At 38.9% G+C, this 13,639-nt stretch overlaps 1 protein-coding gene across 2 annotated transcripts; it reads left to right on the forward strand.

Annotated features, from left to right (window-relative positions):
• The first annotated feature begins 3,647 nt into the window (after positions 1–3,647).
• On the forward strand, positions 3,648–5,094 carry LOC147632722 (uncharacterized). Of its 2 annotated transcripts, XR_015267228.1 has the most exons (3): positions 3,657–4,045; positions 4,144–4,332; positions 4,405–5,094. XR_015267228.1 is itself a non-coding variant. In XM_086807549.1 (2 exons), exons 1-2 carry the CDS (start codon positions 3,728–3,730, stop codon positions 4,279–4,281), a joined length of 456 nt encoding a protein of 151 aa, XP_086663675.1. In that variant the 5' UTR covers positions 3,648–3,727; the 3' UTR covers positions 4,282–5,094. The 2 variants fall into 2 exon arrangements, 1 of the variants encoding a protein (XP_086663675.1); XM_086807549.1 differs by having other exon boundaries at positions 3,648–4,045; positions 4,144–5,094.
• Positions 5,095–13,639: the final 8,545 nt, after the last annotated feature.

The following is a 13,639-nucleotide window of genomic DNA, read 5'->3' on the forward strand; positions in this document are numbered from 1 at the left end:
TGCTCTAAGAACATATTACTTCTTATTATTGTTGCCATGTAGATCATCCTAAGACTTGCATTACTTTCATCTTGTGACCTTAAATCTTCTTCATTATAAAGATTTGATTGGGTTTTTGCCCGGGTACCGAGGAAAAGAGTTCCCATGCCCCCTAGTCGACGATTTTGTAAACCTTGTTTAAGGTGGATACTTGACCTAGTTAATCGGCCTCGAAAACTCACTCTATCACTTTGGTTGGTCTTAAAAAATCAGGATGGTAAATTTTGGGCTATTATATGACCCCATTAGGATTTATATAGCTCACTTTCTATACTATTGGTTAACTTGAACCCCATTTATGGTTCAGTAGTAGCTCGCAAGCTTGATCCCCTACCTTGTTAGTGATCACATACGGTCCAAAATACCTTGGTGTGATAAATTCTCATATTTCCCAAGGGATAAGGAACTTACATGTAGAAACATTATCATGTCACCTTTAGTAAAATCTCTCTCAGATCTCTTAGAATCTACGTATTATTTCTCTCTATTCTGGGCTACTTTAATGTCCTTGTGGATTTGATGAACCATCTCATCGAGCGTTTACTTAGAGATCTCAACTCTAATCATAGGATTGGACCATGTCAAAGGTGTGAGAAATTTTTCCATAGAGAGCCTATGATGGGATGCATTATAAGCAAACTCTATCATATATAAGTAGTTAATCCATCTGGTGATGTTCCCATCCACAATAAGCAAACTCTATCATATGTAAGTAGTTAATCCATCGATAATGTTCCCATCCACAATAAGCTCTCAAAGTATCCTTAATCACTTAATTTACTCTCTTTTTGATCATCTATCTCTGGATGGTAAACTCTGCTGAAATCTAAGGATGTTCCCACATGGCTTCAAAAAAAGTGATCCAAAATTTGGAGGTAAATTTTGCATCTTTGTTACTCACAACCCTTTAGAGTGATCCATGCAATCTAAAGATTTCCTTGAGAAAAACCTTGGTAACATCCAAAGTAGTAAAGGTTTCTTTGACTAGGATAAGGTGAGTAACCTTAGTCAAGCAAGAGTCAAATCTGGTATTAGTGGAAGGCAATGTTCCCAGTAATAAAATCAATGCTTATGCATTCCCACTTCATCTGAGGTATGTTCAAGGGATGAAATTTTCCTAGTAGCTTTACACTGTCTGCTTTGATCCTCTGGCAAGTTAGGCAATGTTGCACATGTTGAAATACATCCTTCATGAGTCTAGGCCAAAAGAAACTCCTCTTGATTGACATGTATGTCTTTAGATATCTCCATAGGCTGTCCATAGGCTAACCACAAGGGACAGACCAAACCTCAAGTCGGGTGGGATGGCACTACTGACAAATACTGTCTGGCAAAGATGCAGGCGCGAGGCGTGGTAGGGCCGCTAGCTGAACCGAAAGCATACAAGAAAAGCAACCCGGGAGGACGGGGACCGACAAAGCTACGAAGAGGCCGGGTCATTTGACGGGAATGGAGAGGCCGATTTCTTCTGTTCAAGTTGGAGAAAGGAGTGAGAATGAGGAGCCGGCCTTATAGACCTACGAAAGCTAAAAAAAGGAAACGAAGATTATCGTATAATAATCCATGCTTAAGAATGGGAAGTAACCTCACGAGGTGAACCGGGAACAATTGGTGAGAATAGCACCCCTTTTCCAGCAATAAGGCTGTCACATCATGGGCCTCAGTCAAGATTTTTCCTTTTATAGCATTATCATTAGGAATGCCTAGTCGATTATTATAATAGAGACATGTGTCTTTTAGCTTGTACCCTTGAATCTTTCTCCTTCAAAGATTAGTCCTACTCAGTTGACTACACAAGGCAATTACTGGTGCGTTTTTACTTCTGCAACTAATGGATTCAAGATAGTGTTGCGATTTGCAAAACAACAAGTAGTGAAGCTTTTCTACTAAGAGCATCTACTGGGCTAGTATTTAATCTCAAAGTTAAATATTTGAAACCACCTCCTTTGCCTCATATTGGGGTCTACCTGTGTGAATATCCATGTAAGGCTCTAGTGGTGTATTACCAAGGTGAATTTATGGCCCAAAAGAGTGACTAGTTCAAACAACTTACTAAAATCTAGCATCTTCAAGCTTGGATTGCAAACCAAAAGAGTGACTAGTTCAAACAACTTACTATTTAATCTAGCAACTTCAAGATTGGATTGCAAACCAAGGCAACCTATCAAATGGCACATAGTAGTCCATTTGAAGTAAGAATCCTTCTTCTTTAGGAGAGAAGTATGCATTTTTACCTTACTTTTTTCGTCAAAAAAGGTCTTGAAAAGAGGTAAATCTCTTTTGATAACATTTTGAGGAAAGTTATAATTTTGAGTCTTTATTTTGTATTTGAACATGCATTGTGTATATTTCTTTGAGAAACTAAATGGATTATTTCACCATTGTTTGGATGCTCGTAAGTTTTTGCTCAATAAATAATCGTTCTTCTCGCTTCATGTTAACTTGAAGTCTTACATCTTTCTTTTTGACACTTTCCTTTGCTTCTATTATTCAATGTGATGGCTCGCAACATTTTCTCCAAAAGGGCATCGGATATTTTTCCAAAGTGTAGAATTCAACTTGATGTGACATGTTGGATAGACTTTGGTAGATACATTAGCTGTAAAGATTCGAGCTTCCATTATGAGACTTCCCATAATGAAAAACATTGTTATTAGAAAAGTGTGCATGTTATATCAAAGCTTTCAATTTGAGTTTCAAATTGTTGGTGAGCCTAGCTGGCATCCACTTTGTCATGGCCCACTTTATGCACTAGAGCCTCAGAGAGCCCTTAGTTATAGTCTTGTTTAATTAAGTGCTTAGTTTCCACCTTAACTCTTGATTCTATCTCTTGGAAACTTCACATTCTTAAAGAGCACTTTATAGGCGTACTATTGAAAAGGAACATAAAAGGAGTGTTGGAATTTGTAGTTGTAATATTGAGAAGTTGAGGCTCTTAAAAAGCACTTTATATGTGTCCTATTGAGAAGGAATATAAAGGAGTTGTGGAATTTCATCATACCCCTTTGCCTAAAGGAACACTTTATGCATAGGGGATATGATGAAATTCATGAAATTAAAAAAGTATAAAGCACTAAGACTTGCTTCATATTGCATGATTTTTTAATAGAGGCAAGTTACAAAAGAATGTGGTGATTTCTTCTCAAGTTACAAGATTTGTTTAAAAATAGAGGTGAGCTACATAAGAATGTGGTGATTCCTTCTCAAGTGCGGAATATTGGACATGTATTTGCTTATCTAACAAGTATATTTAAAAAAGAAAAATAAAACAATGATCTTGCACAATAGGTTGTGCTTTATGAAAAACTAAGTAAGGTTTGACAAAAGGTGGCTTTATTCTTAGCACTATTGGTTAGGTGGTGTTACTATGGGGGATTCCTCTTCCACTTTTCTTATAGTAAGCCTAGGTAATGGCATCAAGATCATAAAGTCCACAAGAGGTTTTATAAAAGAAAAGTGTTATAAGACTAATACTAGATCATAGAAACTGTAATGCGCGTGGTAGATTTTAACATCTATTTTATGATGGGACAGAGAAAATGATGACATAAGTACACACATTTCTTTATATATATACACCTATTCAACCATCTTCCTATATATATACACTCATTCAATCATCTTCTAAGCACATTAGGAAGAAGAAAGGAGCTCTACTTTGTTAATACAGAGCTTTAGTAGGAGCACCATGTCTCACCACCATCACCACCATGGTCACCATAGTCACCACCCTCAGTATGATGAGTGCGAGGGAGGCTATTATAGCCAAGGATATGAGTGCTATGAAGCTCCCCCTCCTCCTCCACCATCATACAATCATGGGCATTATCATGGACACGAGCATGCTCCTCATCACTATGACAATAGGCATGCTCATGCATGGGAGGATGCTCCTCCTCACTATGGCCATAGCCAATCTCATGCATACGAGCATGGTGGGCACAAACATCATAAGAGGGAGCATTTGGCTGAATTGGGGGCTGTGTCTGCAGCTGGGTTAGCCTTGGTAAGATGCAAAAATTAACGTAAAGGATGAATTAACATGAGCCTTTGGTTAACCTAAGGTTTTTTTTAAATTTTGATTTTGTTTGTTTTGGGGGGCAGTATGAAGGTCAGAAGGCAAGGGAGGACGGTGGTGGGGGCCACCAACGAAAGGCAGGCCTCGCAGCCCTTGCTGCCCTTGGGTCCGGTGCCTACGCAGCTTACGAGCATACCCGCCACACCAAAGGGCATTATTATTAATAATAATCTCTCCCCATTATTATTAACCCCCCCTCTATATCATATTATTACCTCCTACATTATTATTAATAATAATCTCTCCCCATTATTATTAACCCCCCCTCTATATCATATTATTATTAACTCCTACATTAAAGCTCAATACCCCTTCCCACCATAAGACCCTCCTATATAATATTATTATCTCCTACATTAAACCTCAATAGCCCTTCCTACAAGACCCTTCTATATAATATTATTATCTCCTACAATTAAGCTCAATAGCTCTTATCTCCTACATTAAAGCTCAATAACCCTTCCTCTACAAGACCCTTCTATATAATATTATTAACTCCTACAGTAAAGCTCAATAGCTCTTATCCTTTTATTAACTTCTGTATAATTACTCTTATAAGATTATTAATTACTCTTATAAGATTATTAATTGCTCTTATAAGATTATTAACTCTATCATTACTCTTATAAGATCATTAACTCCTATAATAAAGATCTATAACTCTTCCTGCATGGCCCTTCTATATCCTTGTATAGCTCTTCTACTGCCCCCCTCTTTTCATTACATCGCCCTTCTATATACTTCTTGTATTGCTCTTCTACTCTACCCCACCCTTTTTGTTATAAGCAAGTCTCAAAAGTTTCAAATTAAAAAAAATTTATTATAACTTGGTCTCCTTCAAAGTTTTAATTTGTTTAAGTAGCAACAACAACATTATTTCTTCTTTGAAATGGTGTGTGTCTTGCCTCTTGCATTGAGATTTGTATACATGATATGTGAGGATCCTTTTTTCTACCAAACCAAGCTTTAATTTAGCCTTGCCTCTTGTGTTAAGAAACATTTTATGTGATATGTGAGCATCCATCTTCTCACCAAAACCAACCCTTAGGTTAGCCCAAAGAATTCGTGAAGAAAGGTGAATTACATCGCTAGAAAACTTCATATATTCTAAAGTTAACTATTTCAAGAAGTTTTACAAAATAATATGGAGAAATCCTTTATGTAAAGGTCTAATGCATAAATGGTATGCCATATGAGAATACCATATGACACTCCAGGTGAATGCTAAAACTAGAAGTCTTCTAAATTAAAGAGGTCAAAAGACTTCTTCTTAAACTTGGAGAATCATCATACAATTGCCTAACAATAAAAAAGAAACTTTTTTCTAAATTATTGCACACATTTGTTTGTTATCACTCCATGCTTAAGCACAATGTGAAAAATTAGCATCTTAGTTTAGATGCTCTATGAACTCTAGCTAAACTTAAAAGCCCTTGGAAAACGCCAATGCTATTTTTACAAATATAAACACTCTGAATATTTTTGTAGAATAATTGTAGCACACATTCATAGATCTCAAGTTGGATCCCAAGTTACCTCACATAAAGCGGGAACCTTTATGAACATCAAGCATGCTTGTAGACTAATGTTTTACGATCATGAAGGACCTAGGATTGATGACAATCCATAATTTAATTTTCCCTCTCCTTCTTCCCACATTTAACCCTATTTTTTGGTTTCAATTTCTCAATAGCTTGCCTATTTTTGGCTCTATATTGCAAGATGAACACCACCCATATCAACATCTTCTAAGTCTTCATGGTTGTTCAATTCACCTGTATTCCATAATGTTTATCCCCAAGCCTTGAGGTGAACTGGCTTTTGTAACCATCAAATCGCGTTTGCAAGATATGGGCATGGTAGGCCTTGTCCTTCATACCACCTTACATGTCACTATGAATCAAACAACAAAATGATTTTACTAGAGCTTTTGATTATTTATGAAAGGCTATGCAAATCAAACCTCTGAAAGGTTTTCAGAATTTTGCAAAACCCAAAAGGTATGACCTTGTAGGTGTATAGTCTTCTCTCATTTTTGTACATATATTTGGGATTAATCAACACCTAGATGGACCCACCCATTTGAGAAATCAAATTTCTTTTTATCTTTCCAAATTTTATAAATTTATTTTCTATAAATTTTATCCCTTAATCAAACATTTGAGGTTCATGTATTCTCAATGTTTTATGTTTTCAAAAACTATAAACCATTAAACCTATCATACCCTAAACTAGTTCATGTATTCTCAATGTTTTATGTTTTCAAAAACTATAAACCATTAAACCTATCATGCCCTAAACTAGGAAGCAAGGTCTTCTCAAGAGTTAGGTGTAGGTACTAAACTATTTAGTGCAAAGGTTGATAAGGTAAAAAGAAAGATGGCAAAAATAGCATAGCATGGAATAGAGTTTATGGACCCTCCCCTCTATTGATATCCTCTATACATTGGGCCCCCATGTTGAACTCAATTGGCTAGACCACTCACACACCCATTTCTTCCTTGGTATCCTATGTGAGTGACACATCAATGAGTCTCTATTTATGTGTAATTTAAGAACTCGGTGTTTCTTTAGTTGCCACCTCAAACTATCACTCATATACTCCGCAAGTGGTGGCATGTTATCTATGTCACTTTCTTATCATCTCCTCTCCTTCATAAGCACCCCAATGTGGCCTCCAATGATATGCCACATGTGTTCCTAATGTGAATTGTGACTCTAAAAAGTGTCTCTTGGCCTTTGACATGGTGCTAAATTGTCCTTTGGTTTCCAATAGATGTGGGTGCACTCTGCCTAGAATTGTCTCACCTTAAGGTCATTGAAGATGGCACTTGTTGGATTCTCCATATAGCCTCTCCCCCTCCACACAATTGCCTTTGCCTATAATAATGGCCATTCCCATCTTCTTTGACCATTGCTTCCATTCTTTTTATATCCACATGCTATGCCATTCTACACTAGAGAGGAGGTTTGTCCTTGCAGTAGTCCCCTCCTAGCAAATGGACAAAAACAAAAGCACTATTGAAAGTATTTGATTGAAAGTATTTGCTACTTCTTTTTTTTCCATTGCATCTTAAGACTACAATCACAAGAAGGTGCCCCACCAAATGAAGAAGAGGGGAAGCTATTCATGTAAGAAAATGCAACGTATGCATTTATGCAAATAGCAGTCCTGATCTTTCACAAGACAAAGAGCTCAAAAGAAAGAGAAGTGGAAAACAATATTGAATTAATGTTATAAACTGATGGTGTTTGCTGTCCTCCAACAAGGAGCTTTGTGGTAATCTAGGTAGACTCTAGAGAGTAAGGGTGCACATCCCGTAGTGAAGATACACATCAATTGATCATCAAATGACAAAAAGGCTATCAAAATAATCTATATATAGTGCTAAGGGTTGGTTGTATCGACCACCTAGGTCGACCATCCTATGGCTGGTCAAGATAGACCAACCCCATGGTGGGCTGGTCTAGACAAACCACCCTATGGCTTGTCTAGATGGACCACCCTATGGTTGGTCTAGATGGACCACACCAACCTTTCTTCCTCGTCTTGAGGCCTTTCGCATTCCAAGAGACTCCTTCCATATCCATGATATTTTATTAAGAATTGAACTAGGGACCATTTCTATAGCACTCGACCACTATGATATTCTCCAAGTGGGTTAAGTGACACATACTGACACCTAAGGCTTTAGATGTGACTTACTAGCTCATTCTTAACATGTCCTCGTGGACTAGGGCTCACAATGGGGTCACATCATACCTTAAATCAAACCTAAAAAGGTATACTAATGTAAAAATGTTATAAATGTAGCACTGATGATGAGCTAGAGTGTCAGTAGCACATCAGTGCATGAGCGCATGTGACATTCCCTCTTACTTAGCTTGGCATTAGAGCTAAATGGCTTCCAAGAAGTCTAGCAAAATTTGGAGATACTCCTAGGAAAAACTCCTCATTGAGTCAAATGGCTTCATGAGTGCCTTGGTCCTTAAACTTGGTGTAGAACTTTTTGATTAGAACCATGCTTCCACTTATGGAGAATTTGATCAAAACCATGCTTGCCCTTATGGAAGATTTGCTTGTGAGAATTTGTGAATATGAAGCCGGAAGCAAATAGGCAACCAAAAGAGATCCAACACTTGAGCCAAGGACTGAAAAGTATTGAGTGTATTGAATTATAAAGGCACAATGGCTATGCTTATGTACATCTCATGCAAAGCAGTAAGCCAGTAGCACCGGAGGACAAATGTCCACGATTGATAAAAATGCCTAAAATAGCCTAAGAAATATAGGAAAATCCCTAAAAATACCATATAAATATCTGGATTAAAAGGGGCATAAAATGGAGTAAAAGAGAGCTCGAGATGGCATGTCCACCAACACCTCCTCTCAACTCTAGCACGGGGGTCCGATTCTCATACGGGTAAGGAGCTGATCAATAGTATAGAGAGGAAGAGGTTTGGTGTGAAGAGATCAACAATGTTGTCCTTATAAGGATAATAGTCCAATGTAATGATGCCATCAGAACCAGCTCACAAAAACGAAGTGAAAGTGGACCTCAATGTGTTTGGTCCTACCATGGAAGGATGAAGTTCGAGCCAATGCCAAGGCACTCTGGCTATCCATAAGAATACGAATCGGAGAATTTGAGAGTACATTAAGATTTCTCAACATCTGGAACAACCATAACAGCTTATAGCAGGTATCCAGATAAGCACGGTACTCAACCTATCTTGATAAACAGTATTCTGCTTCTTGGATCTCTAAGAAATAAGACCCGGACCAAGAGTAAAACAATAACCAGAAGTGGATCATCGAGTGTCCTGATCACTACCCAAACAGCATCAGAGTATCCAACAAGCTCATCAGTGCCTCCTCTGAAAGAGAGACATAGTCCAAGGTACCGGATAAGTATCAAAGAACCCTCAGAGTGGCCTACCAACAAAGAGAATGTTGAGAAGTGGAAGAAAACTAATTGTGAGAACATTGACACTATAAGAAATATTAGGCTTGGTAGTGTAAGTCAAAAAAATAAGAGAACCAACAAGCCTACACTATGTATTGTCCTTGAGAGGGGAGAGGGATCAGCATAAGAGAGCTTGGAGTTAGGATCCATCAGACAAGAAATTGGATGGCACTCGGTCATCCTCCCAAATGTCTTTAGGAGCTACTGTAAATATCTATATTGGCTAAGAAACATTCCATCAGAACACTGATAGACCTCCATCCCAAGAAAGTAGTGGAGTCGTCCTAAATCAGTCATCTCAAAGGTGAGAGCTAAATTTGACCGAAGCTATTCAAACTCAGCAAGATCTGAGCTAGTGATCAATAAATCAACATATGAGACAATCAAGCAAAGAAAAGTATCCTAAGCAAAGACATAGAGATTAGTGTGTGTGCAGAGCATCTCTGGAATAATCCAAGGGAAAAAAGAATGCATCAATCTTATCATACCACGCCTTGGGTGCCTATTTCAGGCCATAAAGGGCTTTGTGCAATCTACACCTTACCCGGAACTTGAAAATCTTGAGGTTTTTTAGCATACCCCTCCTCATGTAAGTCACATTAAGAAAGGAAGAATTTCATCCATCTGGTAAATTAGTCAATGCTCATGAGCAGAAAGAGTAAGAACTATCAGGATGGTGGTGTATCTGGCTATAGGAGAAAAAGTTTCCTCATAATCCACACCCTCAATTTGAGAGTACCCCTTCACAACCAATTTGGCTTTGTGTTTGTCTAGAGATCCATCAACATGGAACTTGGTCTTAAAGACCCACTTGACACCAATAACTTGTCAATGCAGAGCTAGTCCACAAGCTCCCATGTATGATTCCTCTCAATGGAATCAATCTCAATCTCCATGGGTGGCTGCCCGCCACTCAGGAAGAGCAAGAGCCTCTTTAGCTGTGTAGGCTCACATGACATATCACTGTACTCATCACGGTGAGGTTACAAGAATGACAAAGCTCCTATAATCTCCGTGCCTTTATCAAAGATTGTGCTAAAGAGTCAGCAAGCTGATGAAGTTCCATATTGCAGAGAAGAGAACATGAACAATGGTTTCCAGCCATCATGGAATCCTAGGGGAAATCCTCTCTTCCATAGGAGCAAGAGGAGGATCCCAGAATTTGTAAGCTTTAGAGTGAGAGCTATATCTAAGGAATTGTCACTTCTTGGACTTGGGATCAAATTTGGATCTTTTAGAATCAGGGACATGAACATAGGCATCACAACCAAAAACCCTAAAATGAGAGATGGAAGGTTTCTATCCTGTAATAAAAGCTTCTTCTAGAGTCATATGAGAAACTGCCTTTGTAGGAGAACAATTGATGATGTAAACAACAGCGCTCACAGCTTCTCCCCAGAAAGAGGGAGGAAGATCAAAAGAAGAAAGCATGGTACGGGCCATCTCCCGAACAGTCCTATTCTTGTTAGAAACAAACTTGTTGAACCTTATGTGTGGTCACAGTCTTAACCAAACTCACCCACTTTTGGAAGCGAGAGAAATCTTTAGATTTTTTTGCCGAGATAAACCCAAACTTTGCATAAGTAATCATCAAGCATAAAGTACCTGGCTCCTCTTTGGATAGGAGTCCGCATGGGGCCGCACAAGTCCATATGAATGAGCTCTAGAATATGAGAAGCCTGATGAGGAGCCTCGTGAGTAAAGGCATGAGAAGCCTGATGAGTAGCCTCGTGAGTAAAGGCATCTCGGTGTTTCTTTCCATCATGAAGACAAGACACACAAGTGGAGTGCGAGGGTTTCAGTGGTGGAAGACCCTCAACCATCTGCTGAGAAGATAGCAGTTGCTACTGTGCAGAGAAGTATAATTTAGATGCCTGAAGTGAGCATGCCACAAATCTACATCCACATGAGATACCAAGGCATGATAGCTATGAAGAAGTTGCAACAGATGAGATTGGGACTCAGTCAAAGAGCCTCCAAAGTCCTTCAACTGATAAAGACCACCTTCCTAGATACATGTGGCAAAAATTTGCAAGGTGCTAGTGTTGATGATCTCGAGGATGGAATTGTCAAAGTAGACATCATATCCTTTCTCTGTAATCCGAAAAACTGAATGGATATTGTTGGAGAGCTTGAACATGAAGCACATCCCGAATGGTAGAAGGCTAGCCTGGGAAAGAGTTAAGTCACACATTACCAACCGAAGAGGCCTCGAAGTTGGAAGCATTACCAATGGACACTGTGGAAGAGCTGGGACGAATGCCATGAAGAATGGTCCTGTCTCAGGAGTCATGTGAGTAGTACACCCACTATAAACCACCCAATCCGTAGTAAGACATGAGGTGGAAGGAATAGGAGAGCTAGAGGGAAGCTCCTCAATACTGATAAAGACCGTCTACTTGGTGGAAGATGATTTTTGAGTTTGGTTGGTGGATGAAGAGGTTTGATTATAGGGTTTCTCAGTAGAACCACCTTCTCTCCTTCTTGCAACAATCAGGCTGAATGTGACCTTTGAGACCATAATAATGACAAGTAAGCTCTTTATGAGAGGGATTGTTGGAAGATTTGTGGTCACCTTTGTTGCTTGTGGAAACCTTGGATTGCCATGTTCTTTTACCCTTAGCCTGAAGAAGGACCTTGGAAGTACCCTGGCTAGTCTTCTTTAGCAGAACCATCTTCTCTTTGAATGTGACCTTTGAGACCATAATAATGACAAGTAAGCTCTTTATGAGAGGGATTGTTGAATATTTATGGTCACCTTTGTTGCTTGTGGAAACCTTGGATTGCCATTTTCTTTTATCCTTAGCCTGAAGAAGGGCCTTGGAAGGACCCTAGCTAGTCTTCTTTCTCATGGCCCTATCCTGAACCATGCCAACAATGGCATGTAGATCAATGAGTAGAAGGTAGAAGTGATATAGTATCACAAAAAGCAGAGAAAGTCTCGAGCAATTTGGCGAGGAGCCGATTGACAAAGTCCTTGTCGATAGCTTTGCTCCCCAAAGAGACCAACTGCTTTTGAATGGTTATAAACTCCATAATAGAATTCATAATGTTAGTAGTATTGGTGATCTTTAGGTTGGAGAGCTGATTCTCCAAGGGTACCTTCTAAGCAGAGTTCTCATCACAGTGATGCATCATCTGGATGGTATCCCACAATTCTTATGCAGTTTTCTCATCATTGTCTTCAAATTGATGAGTAATAGAGGGTTTTATGTTGAAGAAGATAAAGACATGAGCCCCCAAGCATCAATCTCAGCCTAAGGAGAAGTAGCATCGAGAGAGGAATTAGTACCAGAAACAATACCCCATAGCCAATGATACCGAAGGAGAGTCATCTGTAGTGCCCAATCAAGATAATTGGTTCCATCTAAGATGGATTCCTTGGGGAGTTGTGCGATGAAGTAGATCTCCAAACGTAGCCGCCGCCAAGGGAATAGAGGAGAAAACATACAAGTTGAAAACTCTTTTTGATGATCTCTAGAAGCACGAGCTCTGATACCATGTGAGAATATGTGAATATAAAGCAAAAGCAAATAGAGATCACCTAAGAGAGAGTGGACAGCTAAGAGAGATCCAACACTTGAGCCAAGAATGAAAAGTATTGAATTATAAAGGCATAATAGCTATGCTTATATACATCTCATGTAGAGCAGTCGGATAGTAGCACTAGAGGAAAAATGTCCACAACTAATAAAAATGCCTAAAATAGCCTAAGAAAAATGGAAAAAACCCCTAAAAACATCATATAAAGATGTGGATAAAAGGGGTATAAAATGGAGTAAAAGAGAGCTGGAAATGACATGTCCAACACTACTTGAGCTTGATTACTTTTGCTTCCTCAAGCACTTCATTTTGATGCTCACCGCAAAGATGATCCAACATAAGGCTTCAACCATGAGATGTGAAATACATCATGCATAGTCCACCTATCTGGTAACTTCAACTTCATGGAGACATCACTAATCTTCTTCACAATGGGAAATGGGCCAAATCTTCAGAAAAAGATCTTAGGACAATGCTTTCCCACTTACTTTAATCATTTCTTCATATGCAAAAAAACATCCAATCCCCCTTTTTATCGTTGACATCTCTTATAGATTGGTTGGTTTTCTTGGTGTAGGCTTCTTGTTGTTTTATTCGCCCATTTATTGGTGGATGAAATGCACTGGATTCCACACATAAGTGTGCAGTCTTATCTGCCTTTTGGATGAACTTCTATTCCAGGTTTCCCTCTAAAGATACCCTCTAAATGCCTCGGATAGGTGTGAGGGAACTTAGTGGAAGGTACTACCCTTCAGGATGAACTTTTGTTCTAGGTTGCCCTCTAACGCCTTGAATAGGTGTGAAGATATTGCCCTTGGATCATCTGGTGATCCTCAGGGGTGCGCTCTTGGGCGAGAGAGGTCGTTCCTCAATCCAATGTCCTAAAGTTGCGAAGGAGATCCATTGCTCTAAAGGTTTTGCTGTTTGAATAGGGAATTTTTGAATGTAGACATGGATCAATGCACCATTAGCTCTGTTGCTTAGTACTCATTAGGTTTGGATATGAGAAATG

Source organism: Cibotium barometz, chromosome 13, assembly GCF_041138505.1.
Source record: "Cibotium barometz isolate CiBa-2024 chromosome 13, ASM4113850v1, whole genome shotgun sequence".
Classification (NCBI taxonomy): domain Eukaryota; kingdom Viridiplantae; phylum Streptophyta; class Polypodiopsida; order Cyatheales; family Cibotiaceae; genus Cibotium; species Cibotium barometz.